This window comes from Rhinolophus hipposideros (genome assembly GCF_964194185.1).
Source record: "Rhinolophus hipposideros genome assembly, chromosome: 19".
Taxonomy (NCBI): domain Eukaryota; kingdom Metazoa; phylum Chordata; class Mammalia; order Chiroptera; family Rhinolophidae; genus Rhinolophus; species Rhinolophus hipposideros.
This window is the reverse complement of record NC_138065.1, coordinates 371,800-399,252: the sequence shown is the minus strand read 5'-3', so window position 1 is coordinate 399,252 and position 27,453 is coordinate 371,800. Positions and strand designations below refer to the sequence as shown.

Below are 27,453 nucleotides of genomic sequence, written 5' to 3'. Positions count from 1 at the left end.
AGAAAAGAACAAACAAATGAAGTTTCCCCTATTACCCAGGTGGCCACAGGTTCAGTCCATTTCTGTCCATTTAGAATCCCCACGTGGGTCCTGGAAACAAATGAGAAAGGAGGAAATGGCAAACAGGGTAATAGAAGCAGAGGCGCTTGGTGGGCCAGTAGGTTGGTCCAGAGCTATTCAGACTACCTGGTCTCTGTCACTTAGGAGCCGTGTGATCCAGGCAAGTGACTTTATATCTCCGTATCCTACATTCCTGAATCCTGGGTGCCCCCTCTTTAAAATGGAGGCAATAATTGACCCTTACCACATAGGTATTCTGTGAGGATTGCCTGACTTAGCATATATAAAGTGCCTGACAAAAGTAAACCCTGACAACTGCCTGGCAAAGGAGAAATGAATCATATTTTGTGTTGTCGTTGAGTGTCTGCTCTTTGTCAGGGCCTGTGCTGGACTCTGGAGATCCAGCAGAAACAGGCCTGGGACAAATATTTGTTTTCTCTTTGATTTTCCTTTGCAAAAAAAACTCTGAGCACTAGACCACCTTTTTGAATAGTTATTTACAGCTTGTGTTACATGGTCGGAGATGCTGCAGCCTTCTCAAGAACACATTTATCCATCATTCCTTTCTAAAGATGTTGCCTGCAGATTGTAAGCGGCATCCGTTTGGGATTTCCCCAAGAAAAAGAATAGGAGGACCAGAGATTATGATATTGCTTTTAGTTTAAATTTGGTGACTTTGCCTTCTGCTTCCCTAGTTCCTTTTGTACTTGCTGAAAATATACTGTGTGGAATAAAAATGTAAGAACACCAAAACAGGTAAACATTTTTTCTTAAAAAAAAATCATTTCATCAACAATAAGAATATTCTTCCTCAGCAGCATGTAAAACAGTTTCGTGGAATCATACAAAGGAAATGTACTTATGGACTTCAATCACCCGTCCCCTTAATTGAGGGTAGGAAAAAAACCACAAAAAGGCCCCGCTGGGATTCGAACCCAGGATCTCCTGTTTACTAGACAGGCGCTTTAACCAGCTAAGCCACGGAGCCAACACGCCAGCTTCCGCCGAAATCGACAGGGAAAAGGAAATACCTATGCTTTTGTTCGGTGCATTTGTTTTCTTGTGAGTCGGGAGCAGCCCAGACGCTTCCCCAGACCCTAAAAATGAATCTCCGCTTCGCCCCCAAAGACCTAAGAAACAGCGCAGCTATAGGAAAACTGGGCACCCTTAGCGCAGGATGGGACCGGGGACACGCGGGCGCGGGAGGAGAGGACCAGGGTCGGGCACAGGCCACCTTCACACGAGGACACGCCTCCGGGTCGTGTGACACATCGACACCAGAACACGTCCGGCACCAAGTAGTGTTCTATAGGTTCTCTATTTCACGGTTTTTAATTAAAAGTCCAGTCATTCCTTACCCCATGTCTTTCCGTAAAATTGGGTTCCATCTGTCTGCTTCTAGCATGTAACCGTAACCTATGGAATTCCAGAACTGCATCTTAAAAAAACAAGGCTTCCTGATTAAACCTAGTCTTGGAAAGAGAAGAAAGAGCGGTTCCCTCCCCTTTGCAGCTACAGAAAGAGATAGGCTTTCTTGTCCTAAAATATCCAAAGGATGTGTTTTGAGAAGATGTCAAATTGAGAGCAATCCAAGGATGTCCACTTTGTCATGGGGGCGTTTTGTATTTGTAACTGTTCCCAACGTATTCTATTATCTGTAAAATAAATCTGTCCTTGGGAATATAATTTGAACAAAGAGCTTTAAATTCTGAACAGTTTACAAATTGTTGCCATAGCTGTGAAAGCATCTTCCCAAATGAAACCTGTAATTATGATTGGTTGTCTTACTTGAATTTGTTGTCATGAAATCAACATTTCAGTATTTCTAAACTGTGTCTATATTTGAAGGATCAGTCTGTCACACTATAAGGCAGCCATTGGCACTTACCTCCACCTACGTACATGATAGGGTGGGGGCATGACTGTGCTAGATTTCTTGTTTTCATAAAAAGAGTGAAAGTCTATGAACTCAACACACTGTCTGATTGAGACTCCATAAAATAAGCACCTATTTCTTTAATATTATGAGTGTGCTTCGAACCAATATAATCATAAACAGCACAGACACACCTGGTATGGCTTTGACCAAACTGTGGCAGACGTTCAGAAAGACAGCAGGGTCAACATATCTGGCTTGGGTTTTTCCTTTGACTGGCAGCGGTCAAAATTTACACAGGAATTCTGGGAAGTCAAAGGAGTTGTTTAACAAGCGAGAGACAAGTCTTGAGACAAAAATTGAGACTTAGAGCTATCATTTCCAGAAATCTGGGTGTGAATCCTATCTTCTACTCAATTCCCGGTGTGATCTTCAAGGATCATGGAAAGGCCCCTCACATTCGCTTTGTTTCACACCTCTAACATTGGAGAAGTACAGATCACTGTGTCACAGATGCTGACAATAATTTAAAGAAATGTGGGAGTGGAGGACAGTGCCATTTTCTATATGCTTGGGAGAGAAACTGGCAAAGGATAGTCTGTGAACTTGGATATAACTTTATATATAACTTTATTTTGACTACTTAAGAATAACTGAGCTTTTGTATTTTCTTCCATTACAATGAATATAAGAGGCAACAAGTCACAGCTGTAGTTTAGACTTGACCACTATTGGAAATCACAAATATTTTCAAATCAAATTTGATTTGTTGCAAATTAAAAAAAATATCATTATTCTCATTACTGCTTTGAAATTTCAGTATCTATTAGACCTGTAGGATATTGTCATTTAGTGCATTAATAAAGGGAAATGAATATTACTATATTATAAGTTTTTAATATTTGATAACATATTTCAATATAATTGGTTTACCCTTGAAATATTATGCATTTATCATATATATATATGTATTATTTTGTGATGGAATCCATAACCACCAAACTGCCCTAGGGGTACACCGTACAAAACCTGGTTAGAAGACCTCTGTTCTTTTGTCTAGGAAAAAATCCATAATTAGGTCTACTTTAATGTTTATCCAGGAACATGCGTATTTTACTTAAAGACTGTTGCAACTTTACCAACTGAAAACAAATAATTTCTAATTTCAATGTATATATTCTCAATGTCAGGCAGTTTTACCCCATCTGTTTAGTGGCCCTCAACTTATTTACAATGCTCACCAGGCATGGGGAAAATGGTTCCTTCTCAGAAATACAGAGAGGCTGAAACCACACATAAGAGACACTTATGTGCTTTCTGAGAAAGCACAGAAGTGAGCATTCATGTGTGTGAGAGCTGGCGCCAACTTTTAAAGGTGTCCCACTCTGAGATGTAGGCCCTGCGTTCGGAGCATCATGCACAAGGGTGCTTAGGACAGTCTTGCTTCAGTAATTATTTAAAACTAAAAAAATTTAACAACCCAAGGAGAGACAAAAAAGTCAGATCATGCCACCCTACAAGGGCCTCCAGTTTCCTACAGTAACAGCCAAAGGCCTTACAAAGGCCTGCGAGCCAGGAGGTCATGTCCCTGTCTCCTGCCCCTCCAGCTCTCCCACATTATTGGACTTTTCCGAGTCTGCTCCCAGCTCCAGGCCTTTCCCTGGAGATGCCCCGGTTCCAGATCCCTCTTCTCCCTGATACCCGCATTTCTCTGTCGTCTACACATTTCCCGCTGGGCTTTCTTATTGCCTTTCCCGGTTTTTGTTTAGTTTTCATCAAGCTCTCATCACCATCATTTTATTTATTGAACGGTAATACCGGTGAGACGATAAACTGGGGAGGAGAGGTGATGCTGGGGCTCTGGCAAAAACAGTCAAGGAAAAAACCAGAGCTAAGAAATTCCAAACCTGTAGAGAAATTTTATGAGTTTATTTGAGCCAAACTCACGACACTGCCCACCAGCAAGGTCTCAGATACTCCCGGGAATGACAGTTTGGCAGTATCTTTTGTGCACTTAGAATTAGGGAAGGAAGGGAAGGAAGATTGCGTGAAGGTGGGAAAAAACAAGGTGCAGGACAGTTAACAAGACCATGTGCTCCCTTGAGAGTGGTTCCCCGGGGCCTGAAACAGAGGATGGCTTCTGGTATTTGAAGGGTCTGTGAACCTTGATGTACAAGGACAGTGGACGGGGCTGCTTAAGGCCCAGATAACCTTTGACTAAAAAGTCATGGGCCTGGGGCCTGACGACCCACCATGACCTGCTCAGTTAGTGGCTGGTGGTCAGATCACCTTGTGCGTGGGGGGTGGAAAAGTGCACCCGGCTTTTGTGCGCGGCGGACTCGGGCCGGTGCAGCAACCAAATTATCAGTCCCATTGCAAATATGGCAAAAGATGGGCCCCGGGACCCGTGCCGCCGCCTGGTTTCTAATGAAGGAAAGCCCGCCACCAAGCGGCCTGCACTTGGGCCAGTGGCGCAATGGATAACGCGTCTGACTACGGATCAGAAGATTCCAGGTTCGACTCCTGGCTGGCTCGGCTGGTGCAGCCTCTTTTTACCTCTTCTCTCCGCGGACCACCGACGAGCTCGTGCCGCGCAAAGTGCATACACGGCAGGCAGCGGCGCTACCAAGAGCAGCGGAGGCGCCAGCGCTGTCCACGCGGCGCGCTCGCCCCGCCAGTCACTCGGCTGCAGCGTGCGTCTGAAGTAACCTTAAGCAAAAGGGAAGCAATTAAAAAGCGGTGATTCAGATTGAGGAGTAATAATGATGGATTATTAGCAACCATTACAATCTCTTTTGTGCTGGCGTACCCAGTCATTTCCGGTATAAGAGGTTAGAGATCTGATTTCACACCGTACTGCAGGGTTGGGACTGCGGGTGCCCACGCCTGCGCAGAAGGCAGGGCAGGCGCAGGCGCAGGCGCAGGCGCATGCGCAGGGGGAGTGCTCGCGCAGTAGTAGTGCCGACTCCGGAGGCTCCTTCTCACCGCGTTTCCGTAGTGTAGTGGTTATCACGTTCGCCTCACACGCGAAAGGTCCCCGGTTCGAAACCGGGCGGAAACACGATGTTTTTCTCCCCCCATGGGATGAATTCCTAAAAACCCTTTTATTCATTTTAAAATTTCCACGCGCTCTTCAACACGTCCCCCTCCTTTACTTGTCTGGCTCGCCCAGGCCCCTTGTACTGAGGCGGGTGTAGACTCCGGCGGCTGCGCAGGCCCCCCCACAGACGCGAGCGCAGCAGCGGCTCCCGGCCGGGCGCGCGGCGGCCGAGCCCCGGAAGCGCATCCTCGGCTCCTCGCCTTCCTGTCGGCGGACCCCAGCCCGCCGCTCCTGCGCGGTCCGGGCCCGCCCGCCGAAGGTGCCGCCTGGAGGCTCGGTGAGTGCGGGACCTCAGGGCGCGTCCCCGTGGGTGGGCGCCGGGTCCCTCCTGCCGTGGGGCCGTGGCGGCTCCCACCACGCCGGCCGCCGGCCTCGGTCCACGCGCTCCGAGTGCGCGGCGGGACGGCGGGTTCCGGGCGGGCCCCGCGGTCGCAGGCCCGGTGCTGGTGGGGGGGGGGTCGCGGCGGGCCGTCCCCGCGTTTCGAGGTGTCACCCGTGAGTCACCCCTACTGAGGGGACAACGAAGGGCCTAGTGTTCCTTCCTCCACTGTGGACGTCTGCTCTCCCCGCCAGAAAGACCGAAAGAGCCCCAAGTTACAAAATGGACCAACTGCGGGCGCCGCCCAGGACCGCGACCTGAGGCAAGTCACCCGCGCGCCGTTTGCCGCAGGACTGGGTTTGGCCGCTGCCTTTCACGGCTGCGGGGCTCGGGTCGGCTTCCGCGCTCCCCGGGTGCACCCGGCGCTTTCCGGGAAGAAGACGCGTTATTCCGGCTAACCCGCACCTCGGCTGCGCCCTGAGGATGTCCTCGTAGGCGTACCGCCGTCCCCGTTGTAGCGTTTCCGTCACCGTTTCCTAAGGTCAGTAGGAAAGCCGAGGCTCTCAGACCCCAGTGCTCAGGTCCCCTCAAGTGCCTGCTGTGAGCGTGACGTTTTCATGGCCGTGAGAAAAGACAGGGCAGCCCTCAGCCAAACCGTTCTCTTCTCTTCTCCTCTTTTCTCTTTTCTTTTCTTTTCTTTTCTTTTCTTTCTCTCCCCTCCCCACCCCTCCCCTCCCCCCTCCCCTCCCCCCTCCCCTCCCCTCCCCTCCCCCCTCCCCTCCCCTCCCCCTTCCCTTCCCTTTCTTTCCTTTTCCTCTTTTTTTTTTTTTTTGTCTAAACAGGCTGCTTGTGCACCACCGCCTTTCCCAGCCCTGTTAGTTGACTGTCTTCACACCTCTGAAGGCCATGCTTTTACCATCTTGCTGAGTCCCTTGTTCTTGGGCATATGCTCAGCAGCAATTTGTCTAAGATATTTTTATTTAAAATGCCCTCTCCACCACTCATCCATACGAGCGAGTTCATGCGGTGCCCTGAGCGGAGGCCGGGTTCCGGCCAGCGGGGACGGGGTCCATCCTGGGTCTCTCCGGGGCCTGTGGGCGGCAGAGCCTCAGCCAGGAGGCTGGGAGTGGCACCGGCCGCCAGGTACGCGTGGGTGACACTTGGTTTGGAAGCCTGTGGCTCACTCTGGCAAAATACATTATCAGCCAGGCCCTTTCTCACCTTCCTGACCCCCATCCCCCTCTGGTGAAAGCAGCGTGCCTCCCCTGCCCCCCCATGGCCAAAGGGGCTGAGAGAGCGAAGACCAGGCAGACAGGTCCAGCCTGTGGATTCAAGAGTTGAATAGGAGACAGTACAGAAACGCAGTCTAGGTTGGCGGACTGTCTGGTCTCCGGCTTCCACCCCCAGACCACGTGGCTTCTGAGCTGAAGCCAGGGGTCTGCGTGCTGGGAAAGGATGTGGGTGGGCAGTCAGACCGGCAGGTGCTGGGAGTTCTGCGCACCAGTTTCTAGGAGACTGATGACGTCACAGAGCCCGCTCTAGAGACAGAGCTAATGAGACTTGGGAGACTAGCGCAGAGCTATGCTTCATTCCAGGATTCTCAGCAGGAGCCAAAGGTCCCAGTTCACTCAGGGGTCAAGATGGAAGATTAGCTTCAAGGTGAGTCACTTTGTACCTAACACCCTCATGAACCCCAAATGGAAACTCAGGCTGCCGGCCTTGTCTGTTTCCTTTGAAAGGTGGGAGAGTGACAAACATCACATAACCTCTAGTTCCTGTAGCACACTGCACCTCTTTTATTTTACTGTTTAATTATATACCTTATTCTCTCCTTCTTAAGCTTCCTGTTAGTAAACTTCTTACAGGTCTTTCCTCCAACCTCAAAGCCCCATCTGCCTTAAGAAAGAGGCTGAGAGAAGATGGTGGTCTTCTGACTGGGGTGGGATTGAAACTAGAACCCAAGTTAGAACTATCTTCCAGAAACCCAGTTCCCTAACAGTCAAGGAGCAAAAGGATGCTGTTCAAATGTGCCTGGCCTGTGATTGTTGGAGTGGAGGCGAGTATTGGATGAGGTAGGTGGGACTTGGTCCGTTCACACTAGAGGCAGAGGCATGATGAACAGAAAAAAACATGGAAGAAAGATTTTGAGAGTTGGGTGAAACCTCAACATTAATCTAATCAAAGTTGTTTCTTAGGTCACTAAGGTCTTTCCACTCTTTATCCCTATAGTAGTCAGCTAGGGCTGCCACAGCAAAATACCTCAGATTACATGTCTTAAACAACAGAAACTTATTGTCTCATAGTTCTAGAGGCTGCAAATTCAAGATTAGGGTGCCAGCAGGTTTGGTTTTTTTCAAGGCGTCTCTTCTTGGCTTGCAGATGACCACCCTCTTGCCGCATCCTCCCTCTGTGTGTGTCTGTGACCTAATCTCCTCTTCTCATAAGGACCCCAGTCACATTGGATTAGAACCCATTCTTATGACCTTATTTTACCTTAATTACCGCTTTAATGGCCCTATGTCCAAATACAGTACCTTCTGAGGTCCTGGGGGTTAGGATGTCATCCGATGAATTTGGGGGGAGACACAGATTCATCCTGTTTCTGGTGACAGGGGTTGATGTATTACGTACATTATTGACACAGTTTGGGAATCCCCAGAAGTTAACTTCACAGAAGATTTTAGCACACCTTCATCTCCTTGTCATTGCAAACATCATTTGCATATTTCTATTGTAAAGATATGTTATTTGCTTTTAATTTCACTATTAGTCTTTTTTAAAAATAGTATTTCTACCAGTTAATTTAAACTTCATGGATCTTTTTCTAATGAAACAATGCAAGTTTTCATATCTAACAAAAGGATTTTAAGAAAAGGATAGAGCGGGTGTTCCCTCTCCCCTGAGGCTGCTGAGAGAGTGATACCTTTCCACATTATAAAAGAAGTAATCTCCTTAAATGAAAACTTAAATTGAGAACTTTCACAAGAATTTCAGTCCAGTTTTTTACAATATGAAGATAAAGGATTCAAAGCTTTCACTAAGTTGTTCTGTTCTCAGTTAATATAATTTTGTCCTTGGAAGCGTTATTTTAACAAAGGGGAATTGTTAGCTTCCTAAAACTTTAAAATTGTTGCCATGTCTTGGGAAAATAACCCCACTATTGTTTATGTCTTGATAATTTTTTTCCCTGGTAATGCCATTGAAAGACCCATCTTTGTATTCCCCAAGGTTATAAAATCACTTAAAAGATTTATCTGCTGGTTAATAACTTTTTCTTTCAAATGCATGATGGAGTATTTGTAATTCTATAACGTCTATATTTTATTAACAAATTTTGATTTTTAAAAAACCTTTTGTTCTTGAAGAATTGTTCAAACATTTCTTTAGTGATGCATTTGGGAGAGAGGAAAAGGGGACTACAATTAGGGATAAATTCATGTAATGTCTAGAGAAGGATGTGTCAGGAGAGAGCAGGTCAGGTCGTGTTGGGTCAGTAGAACTGCAGTGTGTCTTGGGGGCAACAGGGACTTTTGGCCCCTCAGTGATTCAGAATATTTGAAGGCAAGTGGGGAACACAGTAAGGAAAGAGCAGGGCCCAGTGAATTTTACACTAGCTTCTCAGTGAATGGTGTTAAGCCTGAGAACAGAACTGTTTCTCCTCAATCTTAACCCCTGTTCCTGAATCCCTCACAGGAAACCATGACTGACTCGAGGCACACTCCACTGAGGTGTCTCCCTCTTTGTACTAATCTCATTTCTCCCTCTGTTCCACAAGAAGGAAGGAAAATGCAGTTTCTGAAAATGCTCATCAAATTGAAGGGGAGAAAAATAGATAACTTGATGTTTTAGCACCATTTATAGGTGGTCACTTTTAAGCAAGGAACATAAAAATCAAATCTAAGTTTTCTTCAAAAAAACCCTGTTTGCCCACCTATCCAGATAGTGAGGTCAGCACACTCTGGAGCAATTTAGAGACAAGATATTCTTTTTTTCCTCAATTTGAGTTTTCATCAATGTGATGGGTGTGAAATGTTATATCCTGTGATTTTTGTATGCATTCTCCATATTATTAATGAGATCAAGCATATTTTTACGTGCTATTCACCACTATCCACGTTTCTTCTAAGAAGTGCTTGTTAACACTTTTGCCCATAGTTTCTAAATTTTCATTTTGTCCTCTTCTCATCGATCTGTAGGACTCTTAATACATTCTGGATTCTAATTCTTTGTCAGTTACATGTGTTGTGAATATCTTTGCCCAGCTTGTAACTTACCTGTTTACATTTTTAGGCTATCTTGTTGACCTACACTAATTATTGATTTTAACATAGTCAAATTTGAATTTTAACGTAGTTAAGTTTGCCAATCTTTCTCTTTATGGTTTATGCTTTTGGTGTCGTGTTAAAAAGATCTTTCTGGGAGCAGTGTCAGGAAGACAGAAGAACACCCTGGACTGGCAAAGCCACCTGCTGAGCACTGCTGTCACCATGCCCAAGAGAAAGGCCAAAGGAGATGCTAAAGGTGACAAAGTGAAGGTGAAGGGGGAGCCACAGAGGAGATCAGCACGATTGTCTGCTAAACCTGCCCCTCCAAAACCAGAGCCCAGGCCTAGAAAGGCTCCTGCAAAGAAGGGGGAGAAGCTGCCCAAAGGAAGAAAAGGGAAAGCAGATGGTGGCAAGGATGGGAACAACCCTGCAGCCCAGCCACAGAAAGCAGAAGGTGCCGGAGATGCCAAGTGATTGGAACTGCTCTGTTCTTCTAGTGGCTACTGTTTGAAATACTATTTTTTAATCAAATTTTATGTAAGTGTAGGATTTTTTCAACTTGTGTTGTAAGCACACAGGGCACTTTGTTGTTGTCTTTTGTGGAAAGGGCAAATGCCAGCAATAGAATGTCTTAGAAGTTGGAATGACATGTGGACATAGGATTTCCTGACCTTGGTTTTGAAGATTACTCTTGGTTTCATCCACATGTCAGCCACTTTGGTTCAGAAGCCTTACAGTGTGGGGAAGCAAAACTCACGTCTTCTGCTTTCCTGCTGCCATCAGCATATCTCTGACTTCCTGAAACCAAGAGCCACGATGCCTTGGCACCCATAAAATCAGTTGTGTTGGGGAACAATACTCAGGCTTTCTGGTGATGACATCGAGATGATGTTGCTCAAAAGAGCCAACATTTCTGTTTGTGGTTTGTGGATCATCCCAGTGAGGATCCTGCAGTTTTCAGTTTGTTTCCTCTATGTCAGTGAAAAGCTCTTAACACGCCTCATGTAAAATGTCTACCACTTCTGAAAAATTTTCCAGTTCAACACAGCAACAGAAGACTGTTGACTTTTTGAGGAGGGGAGTTTAGAAGTTGTAAAATTTTATGGATTGTTTCCCATATCCTGCTGAAAGTAACTGCTTTTGAAAAGTATCTTATAAAGCTGGATACAAATTGGTAATGGGGGATCATGTCCTACCCAAACTCCTAAAGCAATTTTTTACTGCCTTGTAAAACTTGTATAGTTTTGCTTTCACATTTATCTTTAGTCTTCCCTGAACTGCTTTTTGTGAAAAGTATGAGATAGAAGTTCAATATAATATACATATATATTGTTTTCCATATAGATACGTGGTTATCCCAGCACTATTTTCTGAAAAGTTCATCCTTCCCTCATTGGTCAAGTCTCTCTCTCTGTCTCTCTGTCTCTGTCTCTGGCTTTCTCTCTCTCTGTTGATGGTTTCTGTTCTGACTCACTGGTCAATTTGTCTAACCTTGTGACAGTGCTATACAATCCTGAGTACTGAAACTTTAGAAATTAGTCTTGATATCTCAGGACAAATCCAACTACCACCTCCAACACTTCCACCAAATTTTTCTTTCTTGGGAGTGTCTTGGCTGTTCATAGCCATTTGCTCTTCCATGTAACTTCTAGAATTAGACTGACAAATTCTAAGTCAAACAAAACAAAAAGTATTGGAATTGTTATTGGATTTATATTGCATTTGTAAATTACAATGTTGAATCTTTCTGTGGACATGGTATAACTCCATTTATTTAGGATTTTTAAATGTCTTTCAATAAATTTTTATAATTTTCTCCATCACTGTCTTCTTTTATTAATATTTCCTAGGGATTTTATACTTTTTCATGCTATTTTATATGGCATATTTTTAGTTACTACATTTTCTGTTTTTCGCTAAAGTTCATTTTTCTCTCCAGCAACCTTCCTAAACTCTCATTAATTCTTATATCTCTATATTCTTTGGGGTTTTCTACATTGACAACCATAGATTCTGTATATATAAAGTTTTGTTTTTTCGCGGTTATTATACCCTTTTTTCCTTTTTCTAATGCTAGGTGTTGTCCAAATGCCTGGGGAATGGAGATGGGGTACAGCAGTGAACAAAACAAAGTTTCTGCTTTCACCAAGGTTATATTCCAGTGGGAGTGGGTATAGGTAAAAGTGTGTGACAAGGGGCCTTATGTAAACAAGTGTGAGTGAATACTATTTAGATAGGGTGGTTAGGAAAGTCTTTTCTTATGAGATGACATTTCAGCAGAGCACTTAATGAAGTAGAGGAACACAAGACATGAATATGAGGGGATAGCATTCCAGGAGAGGGAGTAGCAAATGCAGAGATGATGTAGAAATGTTTTTGACATGGCGAGGAAGAACTAGAAGGCAGAAATGACTGAATTGGAGGGAGGGTAAGAGTGATAGTTGATATGACTGCAGAGATGGCCAGAGGCCAGAAAATGGACTCTAGGCTAATTTTTCTCTGAAGGTGATAGGATGCCATTAGAGTTTTGAACAGAGAAATGGCACAATCTAAGTTGTTTGTGTGTGTGGCTGATGCCTGGGCAATAGGCTGTAAGGAGGGAAGAGTTTAAGGAGGAAGACCAGTTAGATGGCTGTCACAAGTGAATTGCTAGAAATTCTGCTTTATCGGTGCATATTTTTCTTCCTCTGCTCAAGTATACCCACTCCCATTTTGTTCAGTAAACAACAAATACTTATCTGTGATTTCATTTTATCAAACAGATCAGGATTCAAGATAAACATTGTCTGTTCTCAGAGCCCAAAGTCAAATGACAAGTAAGTCACCACACAGTAGTGTGCAGGAGACCAAACCCTGATGCCAGAGCATGAAGGGGTATTAGGAAGGGCCTCCTGGGGCATTTTGACAAACAGTAAAATGAAACCAGCAAGGAGTGAGGGTGAGGAAAGGATTCTAGTAAGAGTAATAACATTGTAAAGAGCTTAAGAGATATAGTGCATAATAAATGTTCAACAAATTTGTTCAATCAAAAAATAAATGCATAACTAATTTGTATTAGTTTTTTTACATCTCTTCAGTGCTTATTATTTGCCAAACACTGTCTGCCCAGTGATTTACATGCATTTTGTTTCTGTGACCCTATGAATCCAGTATTACTATCCCCATTTTACTTTACATTTAGTGAAACCGAGGCAAACAGAGATTAAATAACTTGCCCTTTGGTCCTACAGTCAAAATCCAGAATAAGACCAAGGTCTATAACTCCTCCAGGGCCTAGAAGGTTCCTCATTGTTGGAAACATCACTGCTATCAATCTCAAATATAACCCATCCAATGAAAATAATTTGGTGTATCTGAGCAAATTAAGGAATTTCCCAAGATACCATTAGTAAACTATCAAAAGCAAGTAACAATATTCAATAACCTTAACAGTTGTAATTTCCAATGAAGAAAGGACAATAAATTCCAGGGGGAAAGTGGTCATATGGGGTTTAGAGTGTTATTGTATCTCCCCCAACATAAAGCTAGAAGGAATACTGTTTCTGTACGAGGATGCTCATTTTTTAGACAAAAATACTCCTGAAGTGGCGAAGGGTAAATTAGGAAACCGTAACTCAGCCTTTAAATCTCCTTGCCTACTTTGCTGATCCATTAGGCACTTCCACTGCTATCTGCAAATTCATAAATTGACATCCTGGTTTACAAATATTTTGAGGACTTGTGTGTCTGACATGAAACAGCCTGAGTGATCATTTCGCAATACGGAAACTTGTAACGCTCAAAACTGAGGCACTGGTCCTGGAAGCGATGGAAAGAGGAGGCAGGGACAATCATTTCCTCGTACCCGGCCCCGCCCCTCTCGCTTCTCAGCAGGGATCACCGCGGTCCTCTCAAGACAGACTTCATTCACCCTCCAAAACCTCCTGTGGCCGCCCTCTCGTCATAAAAGGACCTACGTGAGCCCGAAACTGCGGGAGGACGCACCCGGGCGAGCACGTGACACCCGCCTCCGGCCGCACCGCGCGGACGCACTTCCGGTCCCCTCTAGGCCGCTCGGAGGGCTGCCTCGTGGCTGGTCCCTCCCGCCGGGCGGGCCTGGCCTGCGCCCCGATTCCCAGGCGCTGGGGAGGCTGCGATTGTGAACTTCTCTCCTGAATTGCTTCTCGGACCCCTAGCGGACCTTGCTTGGGCTTCGGGTCCCGGGCTCTAACCCAATGTCCCCTTTCGTGAAGTTCGGGCCGAAGGGGACTGTTGGCACCAGGAGGTCTCTTCGGGGAGGGACGGCTTAACCTTTTAGGTACCTGGGGGCCCTCTGGCTTCACGATGGAGGCCAAGGAGCCCTTCTCGAGATTGTATTTTAAAAAGGAATAATAATTTTAAAAAAGGTTAAAAAAGCAATTATACTGGGGAACAGCAAACAATTAAAATAATTCGCAATGTAGTAATGTGTGTGCTTTTTCATTAAAATAATGTATTAAATATTAAACATTAAGATCGGCCTTATGACAACTGTAATTTTGAAATAGTTAATTATGTAGGAGATATTTGTAACAACTGCATTGTGATACGAAAATGTCTGTGATTTTTCTTGGTGACAAAGCCACAGGTACTTCTCTTCAGATTGTAGTTTGTTGCCTACATTCATAGGTGAAGGATATGCTAAATTTCAGTTAGAGTTTAGAGATTTTAAAGATGTAAATTTTTTTTTCCCTCATCCAAGTTCACCAGTCCCCAAGAAACCCTGCAAAAATGCTTCACACAGTGACTGGCACATGGCAAGTCGCCCTCCTCCCTTGTAGATATCAGTAATGTTGTTATTAGGTTTTTTACTCCAGCTCAAGTTTCCTCTAGATGCCGTGATGGAGTTAATCACATGAAGTGCTGGATTGGCACAAAGATAAATCAAGAGTTCAGCCCATTAATTCATATGTGTTAACCTAAAATAAGAGGCCAAAGTGAGAGGCAGAAAGCATTGACTTGAGATCAATAAGAATAGCTATTTGGGAAGCAGTGATTCTGGCAGGAGCCCAAATAGTGTTCCCAGGCGGAGACAAAGGCAGTGGGTATTTATGAGAGGGGGAAGGGGAACAATTCCATCTAGAAGGAAAGCATTGCTATTGGTGCAGATAAGCTAACATGCGATGCTAACTCCAAACAATGTTTTTAATTTTCAGTCCAGTAGCCATCAGTCCAGTAGTCATTTTATCTGCTTTCTACTTATCTTTGCAAACAGTTCTTTGGGGACGCAGTGTTGTTTTATGTCCAGTTTGAAGATTATCTTGCCCTGTTTTAACATCCCAAAGGTGGAAACGTAAGACGTGCAAGGCAGTTTCTCTGGGACAGCAGCCCTGCTCCGTTTATGTTATTTTTACATTTTCCCCCATTTTGATTAAGATCTTTCCCTGAAAGCATCGCTGATCAACCATTGGAAAGCAGCACTGATGGGTTATTAAAGCATTATTTCAGGTGGCTCATTTGGTGTATGTCATACCCATGCCAGTCCTTCATCACCAGGAAGGCTCAGTTCTTGGTGTGGCATGTCCCACATATGAAGGAAAGTGTTTTCCTAGGGGTTTTAGGCCACATCTGAGCAACAAGAGTGGCAGCACAGAGGAAGGCTATTCCGTCATGTTTCCTTCAGGGCAAACACCTGTAGTTTCTGGAGGTTTCTCGTATGAAGTCTCCTGGGCCTCACTGATCATCTCAAAGCGTTGAGTAACCATTATCAGAGTGGTGTCTTTATAACACCGAGCTGTGTAAAACAAAGATTTATGACAGCAAAATTTTCTAAACTAGCAAAATGCCAACTGGTCCAACTGAACCAGGTGGCAGTATGTGAGGGCAGTCAGTTGAAGATTTCTCTTTATAGTTAGAAATTAAGGGGGGAAAGGAAACAAAAACTATTACAGTGAATGCTTGGCCTCTCATATTATTTATGAGATAGGGAGGAATTAAAGTAGGAGCAAAAGGGAAAAAGGAAAAATGAAGGTGTGGATTATACAGGCCTGCCCTGGAATCTTGGGTTAGCTGTCCATAATACATGTTGTTTGCATTATTTCCTCGTAGCTTTAATTTCAGATCCTCTCTTGGTTGACTAGTCCAGTTTGTGTGTGTGTGTGTGTGTGTGTGTGTGTGTGGTTTTGTGCTCATTTGACCATTTTTAATAGCAAGGAAAAAGCTAATTTCTCTGTTATTTTCTGGATCTATTAGGGTGAATGTTCAGCTTTGGGCAATTACCAAGTGAAGTCTCCATCAAGGGCTGCTAAACAGGGCAGGGACAATGTTTGTACCTGTGCACTCAGGTGACAGGAGGCTTTGGGTAACTCCAGGACAGGGGACTTGTATTTAGGGGAAGGGGTGGAGCAGGCAGCATAACACCCATCACCCTGCACTCTATGTCACATTTCATGTGTATGAGTACCCTACAGCCCAGTGTTTCCCAAGGAGGTGGATTTGAAATCAATTTAATGGTGGGTGGCACCCAGCATTTTAAAGAATAAGATAGAATCTGAGATACCATCGGAATGTAGTGCACGTGGCAAGAGTAAGTGGTAATTTAGGCAAGCGTTGCTGTTACATGGGTATGTCTGGGTCTAGTGGTAAACTCAACTTCAAACTGGTCCTGGCCAAAAAATCCTGGAAGCCACTGCCACTAGGCCATAAATTCTGAGTACGAGGCCCACCATCTCAATCGGGTTAACTTGGGCGTCCCCAGAAGTCATCAGAAAGAAACACGCTGATATAGGGAAGAGGGAGCAGTTTTAAGCTTTTGTTGCCTTTCAAGAACGAGTTTGACTGATGACTGGTGACTATTGTTTGTGAAACTTGTGCTCTAGATAAAATGTTTTATATGCTGTGATTTCCAGCCAGCTTACTAAAAGGCCCTTTTATTTCCCTAACAAGTCCTAATTTGTGAAGTCTATGTTGTGCTCAGGATATTCCCTCTTATTTTTGAGAGAAATCAACCTGTTTGTTGAGAACACCTTCCTTCCTCTTAATTGTTGGGATAAAATTGCAGAATGGGGAAGAAAAGGTGGACGCCCGAACAGGGACTTGAACCCTGGACCCTCAGATTAAAAGTCTGATGCTCTACCGACTGAGCTATCCGGGCTCACGCTCCAAAAATATCTGGCACTTCAACTGTGGTCAATTTAACTATATATTTGAATGCGAGCGTGGTTTTAGAGGTTTCACCTGTGATTCCCATTCAAAGCTGGTCGTTCAAAAAATGTTTATTAATACCCCAATAAGCATAGAAACTCAGCCACAACGAGGGTTGTCTTTAAGACCGAGGTCAGCCCTGTGATATTAATTATAATGTTCCCCAAATTCTATCTTTATATCTGTATCTATGTATCTGCGATAATATATGTATATATACTGTACAAGTATATATAGAGAGAGTATAGAGATACATATTAGACTGTATAGAACACAGAGCAGTCAAAAACTACAGAACTGTGGCCTTCAGTTCCTAGGCTTCCCGGAGAAATAGCTCAAATATTCTACATTTTTGTCCCAACAGACCACTTGCAAAAAAAAGCCGATCCGCCGCTGTGATTTAACGGGTTTATTGAATCATATCTTCCGCGGCATTTTGGACACGTGAATATGGATCGACCGACAGCCGGAACGCTTTGATTTTGTGCTGGGCCTCAGCTGTCTTTGGAGAAAAGAAAACAAGGAAAGCAGCTATTAAGGGAGAGTCGCGCTCTGCTTTTCCTGGTCATCTTTTCAGATACTTAGCTCTTTCCCTTATTCTCTAGGTTAAGCGCTGGCAAGGGTCGAATGGCTGCAAGGTTCCTCCATTTGGAATATCGATGACGGTTGTCCCATTTCAAGGTTTTGCTAAATACATGGAAAATGTAGCTTTAGTATTCAGAAAAATCTTACCACTGCCCGAGGATAAAAATAGGCTTAAAAGAGTTGGGAAGAATAACAACCTGGAGCGTCGAGGGGCAGGGGATGTAGCTCAGTGGTAGAGCGCATGCTTCGCATGTATGAGGTCCCGGGTTCGATCCCCGGCATCTCCAAGTCCCTTTTGTCTACACAATCAGACATTACATTTTTAAAATGTCCAATCATACCATCTATTCTTGTCTTCGTTAATGTCTTACGGTGTTCGTTTAGCCACTGCGTATAGAACTGTATACGTAGAGGGGGAAATAGGATTACTTTCGGGTATTTTGGGATATCTTTATCTGAAACGAATGAAATTGGAAAGAGAAAAACACACCCAATGGAGCGGCCGAAGAGGAACAACCTGGAGAACTGTCCGGGACTCAATAAATTAACGGCCCTCTGTGGTGTCTGCTGGTTGGGACCCAAGGGACAGAAGTCGTTTTCGCCCGAGATCCCAGAAAGGGGAGGCGACGGATTGTTAGCTCCGCCTCGCGGCTCGGAAACCGGGTCCAACGTTGGAAGAAGGAGGAGCTCCGCGGCCGGTGGGCGAGTCCAACTGCTCCGACGCCTTATGCTATTGGCCACAGGAAAGCAACGTCAAGAACCGCTGTGCCTTCTTGGACGCTATTTGAAAGCCAGTTCCCGCAGCTGGCCGGTTAGCTCAGTTGGTTAGAGCGTGGTGCTAATAACGCCAAGGTCGCGGGTTCGATCCCCGTACGGGCCAGAGCTCCTTTTTGTGCTGCGGTTGCTGTTCCAGAGCGCAGGGAAAACCTGGTCCTGGCCCCTCTTAGGAGACTGCCGACCCGCCGAGGGAACCCCGAGCACCTACGGGCGCCCGCCGCTGCTCAGGACCTTGGCCCCGGAGACGCCTTAGCGGTTTCTAATTTCATCTGAAGGAGAGAGTGTCACCACTGCTGTGGCCAAAGACTTTTCTCGAAATATCTGAAACACAGGCAAGTCCTGAGTGACTGAAATGAGGGCTGGTGTGAGCCGGCGGGCCCAGCGTCTCCAGGCTCAGCAGGGTCCCCATCGGGGAGGACCGTCCCTCGCACAGCCCGGCAGGAATCCCGTCCTGAGACGCGCACGTTGTGACCGCTCACGTGAAAAAGGACGAGCCCTGTAACAGGCCCACGCCGCGCGTCACCGACCTGTCCCTCCGTCCTGTCCTTTCCTGCTGAGACGCCTCTCGAGTCGGCCTCATTTTCCACCAAAACAGACTTTCAGCGCCCTGATTATGTACCCCTCGTTCCTCGTGCAGCTCGTGGCCCTCGTTTATTCACGACCTCACAGCTTCATATACTGCTGAGTGAATGGTCACCTGTGTTTACAACTTTCCGTGGACAATGCTGAGATCGAGCAAGAACTCCACGTGGGTTTGGGGAACGCGCGGGGGCCGCTTCAATCCCGAGTTTACGGCGGCAGCGCACGGAGGGACCTTGTCAAGACGCAGCCTGCGGGCCTCGCTCCGGAGACAGGGCGCAGGTTTCTGTATCTCTAACAAAGGCTGGGACGAGTCAGCCACCTTTGAGGGATGGGCTTTACACAGTCTTAGAGGATTGGGTTGCGGGGAAATCCGGGGAACTTCTGAGAGAGAGCCACGTTGACCTGGTTTTCAAAACGAACGGAGGGAGCAATGGAAGTGGGGGGAGGGGCGGGACAAGGGGCGAGGAAGGGGGAGCAACAGAAAATAGCACTTATACACATTGACACATAAACGAAACACCGAGAAATTTACTAAATATTTAAGACTTTCAGGAAGCGAAGCAAGCGAGTGGCTCGTTGGTCTAGGGGTATGATTCTCGCTTAGGGTGCGAGAGGTCCCGGGTTCAAATCCCGGACGAGCCCGCCTGTTTTGTTATTCTACTGAATTTTTATGTCGTAAGAGTTAAACTTCTCACACAACAGAAATTGCGACCGCTGCCATTCAACGAAATTAAACTGCTATACGTTCATGTAGAAATGGGCAGGCTGGATCTGCACTTAATCCCAACACGTAACTTGACAACACCTGTAAAAAGTATTTTTCTTCATTTTGGCTTGTATTCAGTTTTTCATCAGGTCCAAAGTGACTCTTGCAAAGGCAAATGTTTCCGCTATTTCCTGAAGTTCCGCCCCCAAGGTTGTGACCGTGTGAAATGTACAGGGAGATGACGGCCACATCTCAATACCGTGTCATCCATCATTCATTCCCCACACGAGAGACATGGGTTTAAATGGAAAAACCAAAACCCTGCACTATAGAATTGAGGTGTTATTTCCTCTCGAGGACAGCGTTGGGTATTCCCCCCGTCGCTCAGGACATGGGGCTCTGCGTCCTTGTTGAGAGGGGCAGTTTCTCTCTCCTGGAGCGTCCCAAGGTGCACTCATTAAGCAGGTGTTTGTTGAGCATCCATTATATTCAATAAGCTTTTGCCGTTAGTGGTTGACAAAACATACAAAAAAAATCACTGGATCCTATGTGTCCTGTGGTTGTCATGTATTTTATATGAAAACAAAATTGCATTTTGTGGTCTGCACTACAGGTTGGTGAGCATGGGGTAAAGGGGAAGAGGTAGTCAAAGTGGGTGGAATGCATGTTAATAATTTCAGAGAATATTTCTTTGAGTTTCATGTCATTTTGAATATAAGACAAAAACAATCCTATAAAATCCAGAATCCTATGTTCTCAATGGTCCCAAGAAGAATTTCTATTTCCTATAGTAGATTAGGGAAGATGGATTATAAGTGCCCGGCTAGCTCAGTCGGTAGAGCATGAGACTCTTAATCTCAGGGTCGTGGGTTCGAGCCCCACGTTGGGCGTTCAGTTTTGTCTCACACTCTTTAGCTTCAAGACTAGGACCCTGGCCGTTATCAACATGAAGTTTAGACTAGAGCGTGGCGAGCGGCTGCGGTTCCTAGCTCTGCCCAGCTCTTTCGGCCTCACTGCAACGCCAGAGCCTGGGCTCATCGCCCCCTGGCCCTACTGTTTGGATACTTGGTCTGTGGGAGGGCGAGCGCTCTGCACAGGTGAGCTCCTCAGGTGATTCTGAAGCACCATCCCCACCATAAAAGGTCTAGGGTGCAGAGATACTGGAAAAGGTAAAGACCGAAGGACAGAGGCTCAGGGGCAACTGTTCTTGGAGAGTTTTGAGTGTTGAGAGTCAGCTTCTTTGGACTACTTTTACCATCCTGCTGCTTCTCTCATTAACAGATCTTTCGACAAGTATTTTTGTTTTGCATTTGTATGAATCATGTATTTAACTTTTTGAAAAGCATACTTTGATAAAATGGATAATACTAAATACACCTATAAAAAAGGATAACTTATTCAGTCAATTGGGGCTAAGGAGGAGATAAAAGTTTATGTTTAATTCATTCAGGTTGGCCCCTCTCACGATAGATGTTCCATGAAGATTTGAGGAGGTTAACGTCCAAATGAAGTGATCGGTAACTTGCTTTTAATTCTTATTCAGACAAACGATCATTCTTTGTGCCCTGGAGAAGTGAACGAAGCCTGGTCTCAAGGTGCTACTTGTGCAGGGGGGACCACTAGTCCCGTGTGTGGCTCCTCTGGATGACATTGTAACGAACTTTAAAGGACTGTGAAGGAGAACAAAGCGGTGCTGAGGTCGCCTTTCCTTAACAAGAGAGTAATAGCCGTTTTGAGCTTCAGACGGTCACAGAAAACTAGACAAGAAGCTAACCTTTGCAAAATTTACCAGTATAATTTACCAGCATTTGAATGAGAATACTTTCTACTTGTGTTAAAAAAAAAGTGATCGAAACCTTCCTGTCGGTAGCACGGATGCTGGCGGCTGTGAGCACGCGCATTTGCCACACTGCCGCAGCGTTGGCAGGCGCGGAGGGGCCGCCACTGACGCGCTCCCTTCGATAGCTCAGTTGGTAGAGCGGAGGACTGTAGTGGCCGAGCGTTCAGGCATCCTTAGGTCGCTGGTTCGAATCCGGCTCGAAGGAGCTCACGTTTTGCGTCGTTTTTCATCCCCCCTTCAAACAGGTCTGTCTCACTCCTGTGTGTCCTCGATGCGCATCTGTTTCACTGTCCTCGTCGTGCAGCAAATCTGTTTTGATATCATTATTCTCCGTAACCCTGACTGATGGGCGCAACCACTCGGCAACCTCGCAGTTCACTCAAGCAACACCGGTTCCAGGGAAGACGCAGGGAACGCCGGAAACGATCCAAGCGCGCCATCGCGTGGGCACTGTGCGCCATGCACACGGCGGCTGTAGCAGCCCAGAGTGGCGGCTACCAAAGCCAGTAGGCGCCTGCCGAAAATAGTGGGCTGCAAAGGACTGAATAAGGTGGCGCCTCCCATTCTTGCAACTGTGCCTAATGTCGCCACCATATTGGACGCTTCCCCTTGGTCCTAGGAAGTAGGGTGACACGTGGGACCTGGCAATGCCTTCTTCAGCTGTGTCTCCAGTGCAGCCAACGGGTGACCAAGCGAGCTACTTCCCTGCTAATGAAGCCCCCTTGCTGACCACTCAGGGCACCTTGCGGAAGACGGGGTGGTGCCCTGAGATTGTAAGAGCCGGTCACGAGGGGTGGAATGTGCAGGAGAGACTGCTCCAAGGTGTGACCGCTGCCTGACCCACGAGCTGGACCCGGGCCAGAGGGGAGATTGCTGACTGCAACCCCTCTTGGAGACTATCTATATCCATGTTCCTCCGGACATAAGCCAGCACCCCTTCCCTGCCCCCTGGTACGCCTTGGATCTGGTTGTCCTGAGCTGGTCAACCATGCCAAGTAATTTGTGTACCTGGTAGAAATCACATACTACTACCTGTGACCAATCCCCTTTCCCTGTATAATTTTCTGGCGCCTGCCAAGCGACACAGGGTTCGTCTTGCAGCTGCCAACAATACACCGCGTATGTGATAATGAACTCTATTAATGGCTAGATGGAGTGTGGCAGCCTCTTGCTTGGGTCTTTCCCTGCCCTCCATTTCGGGAGGTAGATTTTCAGACCCGGGACCTTGGTAAATATCTTGTTTTTCTTTCTCCTTCTTTCCATCAAATTTAATTCATTCATGTGCTTCTATTAGGATGATGTCCTCAATTTAAGAACTTGACTTAACATTAACGGCAACTGAGTACCCCCAAGAAAAAGGGACCCATCGAAGCACATAGCCTAAGTCAATAAATCACACCAGGATCGTTGTCCTCTAGTGAATTACCTTTTCAGAGCAGAAAAGATGTCATACACTTAAAAGGAAAATTGTGCAATATGTCAAAAAGCAGTACATGACATAGGAAAAAAAGAGTAAGTGAGGACGTTAGAGCCACCTGGAGTAAGGGTTGGGTGAAGGATTAAATGGACTGCTCTGGGAAGAGCTAATTTTTTGGTATGGTTTAGAGACGTTTTTACACTATTCATCTTTATCTTTGCTTACAAAAGTCCTCCTCCATCTCCCTAATAGGTTTGTTTATTTTATTATGCCACTGGTGATAGCGTAACAGTATAAAACTCCTTTTTTCCCCATAGGACTTGAGTCTCAAAAGAGAGATTATGACAAAATAGGATAAGATGAATCAAATCAGTGGTTCTGCCTCTATTTGGGGGTAGAACTCCTAGGGATTGAAAGAATGTACCACCCGCAAGAATGGACATTTTTAACCGTTAGGAATAAAAATTGAGGCCTTTTTGTTTATCCTGAGGGCAATAGGGAGCCCTTAAAGTTGCTCACCAATTGTGGTTACCCATTGAGATTTTTTAAAAGTTGCTCCAGTGGCACCATGACAGTGGAAACTGGGGTTGGACAGGGATACGGAAAAGAATTTGGGGGGTTGGGGGACAGAGCAGAGGTTATCTAAAAGATCACATGAGAGATGGTGGAAGGTCGGATCGACATTGTCTGACAGCAGCAATGGAGACATTCAGGGTTTCTAAAGAGTGATCATCACCCTCTACTGCATAGCAGATGATGCTGGTCTGAGTTCAGGGACTATTCCAGCCTCCCAAGTAGAGGCTGCCAAAAAGCAAAGGCCTTTCTCCGGGAGGCAAGAGCAGGAATCCTGAATAATGAATCCACATTTGGATGCCACGCAAATGGGAAATTTACTTTGATCAAACAAGTTAGTTGATGTAATGATCTTACAAACACTCCCACACAAACATTCTACATTTAAAAAACACTACGTGTTCATATTTATCCACTTGGGCACTAAATCCCATCCCGCTCTCAAGGAGACATTCCAGCTGTTGTCCTGGTTCTCACTGGAGTCAGGATCAAGTGTCTGTGATATAAATACGAAACGAATAATGTGTCAGTAAACTGTGTAATAGGTGCCAAATAAGTTTTTAAAATAAAGGAAATAATTGTCCCATATTTACATTTTTAAGACATTTTATTCACAAAATCAAATTTAAAGTGAATATTTAAACTATTCAGAACTGCAATTTTCAAAAAGTAAATCTAATTAAAATTTCAAAACGTATTATTTGCAAAGTTAAACTACATTTTCAAAACTGAAATTTAAAAATATTCAAATCTTTGTTAATTTTTAAAAATAAAATTTCAAAACTCAATTTAAAAAAGTGAAATTTAAGTCAGCTTTAAAAGGTCACAACTTGGATACCTTGGGTAAAATATTATTTTGGTCCTGGAACACACAAAAACCTTTCCCTCATTCCCAAAATTTCCAGAAGAGCCTGCCGCATCCCCCCTTTTTGCATCTCACAAGGCGTTCAGTAGCGTGTTACACTGGGGATCGGCCTTTTCCGGTCTGCCGATCCAGCTCGCCAGTCAGACTAGTTCCGCTTTCTTGAGCCTCGGATCGGCTCTCCGGTTTGAATCTCCCGCGGACCTGGGTCTCACTTCCGGTCTGTGCACTCATTCCGGATCCACCCACGCCGCCCAATCTATTCCTTTCATTGGTCAGCACCTCCACTGGCTCCGCCCCATCGCCGCAGGCTGGCGCACAGTGCGCGTCAGACGGCACAGTGCTTTACGGCTGTCGTGCTTCGCGTATCAGCAAGCATGGAGGCAGAAGAATCAGAAAAGGAAGCCGCAGAGCAGGAGCCTCTGGAAGGGAGAGACCGGGAACCAGAGGCGGAGGAGGAGCAGGAGGAATCCGAAGAGGCGGCTGGCGGCGCCAAGAAGCGGGTGGTGCCAGGCATTGTGTACCTGGGCCACATCCCGCCCCGCTTTCGGCCCCTGCACGTACGGAACCTTCTCAGCGCCTATGGCGAGGTTGGGCGCGTCTTTTTCCAGCCAGAAGGTAAGTGCGCGGGTCCGAGGCTCTGCGGGGTAGTTAAGTCGGTGGGACGCAGGTCGTTAAGGCCGGGGTGGGGCGGTAGCGTTGTAGGCCTGTTCTCGGAGGGCGGACTTTTGGGTTTTAATCCCGCCTCCGCCCTCCCCTCTTTGCCGACCTGCATTTACCGGTTTGTTAAAGGAGCACAGTCTGAGTAAAATTCCAAGCGGCGTTTCGCACAGCGGAAGACGTCCCTCTGCCGGGTGGAGGGGCAGTAGGAGGTCAGCCGCCCCTGGCGCCCGCACGGGCCCCGCGGGAATCGGAGTTGGCCGCGGCGGGTTCTCTCTGGAGGGAACGTTCGGGGCGGGCGAGCCTCCGCGGTGCCGACGTCCGCGTCGAAGGCCGTGGCCGGAGAGGCGGCGAGCGTTTGTGGGAGAGCAAGGGGAATGGCTGTCAGGGAAGCGCTGGCTCGGGCAGAAGCCCAGTGTCGTGACGAGACGCAGGCGAGGGCCGTGAGCAGAAAGGGAAGGAACGATTGCACGCAGACGGCAGGCGTTGCTCTGCTGTGGAAACGCCAGCTTCGTGCCGCCAATTCGAAGCAGCGCTTTCCATGTTCAGTCCGGTGCTCACAATGTCTGCTTTCTGGTTATCTTTGCAAACAGTGGTTTCGGGCGCATTGTTGCTCTAGGCTCGCTCCAGAGGTTATTTTGTCCTGCTTTGACATCTCAGAGGTTTGAGGTGCAAGACGTGCTGGGCAGTTTTCTGTGGGATGGCGGCTCCAGCTCCGTGTTAAAGTGGCGGCTCTGTTTTGCAGTGTCTCCGCCCATATTTTGACAGGACTGACATTGAGGAAAGGGTTTCATTAGACATGGGGAGAAAGGGCGGACTTGGCAGTCTCCCCTGCGTGGCGAACGCCTTGAGGCGGAACCTGGCCGGGTCGGCAGGTGTCTGGAACCCGGTGAGTGGGTGCTGCGGACGGGTGGGTGCTGCGGCGCTCTCCTGACTGCTGCTCTGTCTGGGCGCACAGACGGTGTCGTGCGGCGCAAGAAGAAGGCAGCAGTAGCGTCGGCCGCGGGAGGCAAAAAACGGGCCAAGTACAGCAAGGACTACACCGAGGGCTGGGTGGAGTTCCGGGACAAGCGGGTGGCCAAGCGGGTGGCCGCCAGTCTGCACAACACGCCCATGGGCGCCCGCAGGCGCAGCCCCTTCCGGTACGACCTGTGGAACCTCAAGGTAAGGGGGTAGGCGTGCCTGCGCGTCTGTCTTCCCGCCTTCCCGACCCCAGCCCGCGCACCGCTGGGACCTCTTGTTGGCCCTCTCCCCTCCATTTTCTCTCCCTCCTTGTCCGGCCCGACCCGAGTCTTGTCTTGTTTTCCTGTCTGCAGTACCTGCACCGATTCACCTGGTCCCATCTGAGTGAGCATCTCGCTTTTGAGCGACAGGTGCGCAGGCAGCGCCTAAGGGCTGAGGTGGCCCAGGCCAAGCGTGAGACTGACTTCTACCTTCGAAATGTGGAGCGTGGGCAGCGCTTCCTTGCTGCTGATGGGGACTCCACCCGCCCGAATGGCTCCTGGGCCTTCGCTCAGCGTCCGACTGAGCAGGAGCTGAGGGCCCGGAAGGCAGCTCGGCCAGGGGGGCGTGAACGGGCTCGCCTGGCCAACGCCCAGGACCAGGCCCGCTCCAACCGAGGGCTCCTTGCCAAGATCTTTGGGGCCCCACCACCCTCAGAGAGCGTGGAGTAGCCCTCACTGGTCAGGGACCCTTGAGGCACAAGGAGGCTGCTGCCACCTCCAGGCCCAGCCCAGTGTTCTACTTGCTGGTGACCACCCCAGCAGACGTTCTGTTGTGTTTCTCAGACCAGGAGTCTGGTGAGTGCCCAGACATAAAAGTTTTGTGGGTGCTTGGCTGCTTATCTCCTGCCCATTGGGACCCTCTAAAAACCCTGCTTCCCGGCCTCAGGAAGAACCTTACATCGAGTTAGAGTGTAATGGTTAGTCCAGGCAGCTGTTTACCAACTATAGGGATGGGCAGCAGCAACATCCTGTTATTTTGGAGACTAACAGGGATGGGAGTTTACGGGGTGGGACTGGCTTGGGAGCCACCTTTGAAATGTATTTATAGAAAAGCAAAACTGCATTTTTAATATGCCTTTGTAGTTATGGGGGATACGTTCCAACTTCCATCTCCTTTCTCCCATTCGCTCGCCTTCACTGCATCTCATGGTCTGGTCTCAGAACCGCCCCTTTCAACCTGGACCCTTTTCTATTTATCTAATAAATTTCTTAGCCCATTTTATCAGTGTCTAATTTGGCATTGACTAAGTCATGAGGATGTGAGGGACAGTCGGTGACCCTTCGCATTACATCTGGAGACCACTAGGGACAGATGTTTTAAGAAGCAAATGTACAGAGGTACTGTAGTCCCCATGGTGGGTGTATAAGGGGAGTGAGGCCCTGGCAGGGCATGGCTGCCATCTGGAAGGAGCAGTACCCTCAGTGTGCAGCCGATTCCTGACAGTCTTCACCAAGTTTTCCAGGTCATTCCTGAAAAGTGACAGAAGTCTGAAAGCCTGCTGAACTACGACTGCAAACAAAGCTCAGGCATGGGGTGTTGGGTTCAGACCATTGCAGATGTATGCGAAGCCTAGGAGGTGTGGGCGCAGTGACTCCTGCAGGTGCACCTCAGTGTTGGGGTTTAGATGGGGGAAGGTCATAGACAGCATGCAGAGCAGCCCCTGGG

General features: G+C 46.9%; 3 protein-coding genes across 4 annotated transcripts in view; all 3 read left to right on the top strand.

The window, feature by feature from the left end:
- LOC308510680 (histone H1.3-like) overlaps nt 1–27,453 on the top strand; it is a gene marked incomplete at both ends in the record, with an annotated part of 269,863 nt that overhangs the window by 94,763 nt on the left and 147,647 nt on the right. The window lies entirely within an intron of this gene.
- Nucleotides 4,959–11,440, top strand: HMGN4 (high mobility group nucleosomal binding domain 4). 2 transcript variants are annotated; one of them, XM_081026721.1, is made up of 5 exons: nt 4,959–5,313; nt 5,610–5,896; nt 6,951–7,014; nt 7,336–7,427; nt 9,765–11,440. In XM_081026721.1, the coding sequence occupies exon 5, from the start codon at nt 9,843–9,845 to the stop codon at nt 10,092–10,094; it is 252 nt and encodes an 83-aa protein (XP_080882847.1). In that variant the 5' UTR covers nt 4,959–5,313; nt 5,610–5,896; nt 6,951–7,014; nt 7,336–7,427; nt 9,765–9,842; the 3' UTR covers nt 10,095–11,440. The 2 variants fall into 2 exon arrangements, with proteins under 2 accessions (XP_080882847.1, XP_080882846.1); XM_081026720.1 differs by lacking the exon at nt 7,336–7,427.
- Nucleotides 24,469–27,007, top strand: ABT1 (activator of basal transcription 1). Its single transcript, XM_081026428.1, has 3 exons — nt 24,469–24,741; nt 25,742–25,947; nt 26,100–27,007. The coding sequence occupies exons 1-3, from the start codon at nt 24,501–24,503 to the stop codon at nt 26,454–26,456; spliced, it is 804 nt and encodes a 267-aa protein (XP_080882554.1). The 5' UTR covers nt 24,469–24,500; the 3' UTR covers nt 26,457–27,007.

Excerpts from the sequence above, each read along its gene's own strand:
- HMGN4 (XM_081026720.1), top strand. The coding sequence starts at position 9,843 with ATGCCCAAGAGAAAGGCCAAAGGAGATGCTAAAGGTGACAAAGTGAAG.
- ABT1 (XM_081026428.1), top strand. The coding sequence starts at position 24,501 with ATGGAGGCAGAAGAATCAGAAAAGGAAGCCGCAGAGCAGGAGCCTCTG. Across the intron at positions 24,742-25,741 it reads CGTCTTTTTCCAGCCAGAAG|ACGGTGTCGTGCGGCGCAAG; the intron begins GTAAGTGCGCGG and ends CTGGGCGCACAG. Across the intron at positions 25,948-26,099 it reads ACGACCTGTGGAACCTCAAG|TACCTGCACCGATTCACCTG; the intron begins GTAAGGGGGTAG and ends TCCTGTCTGCAG.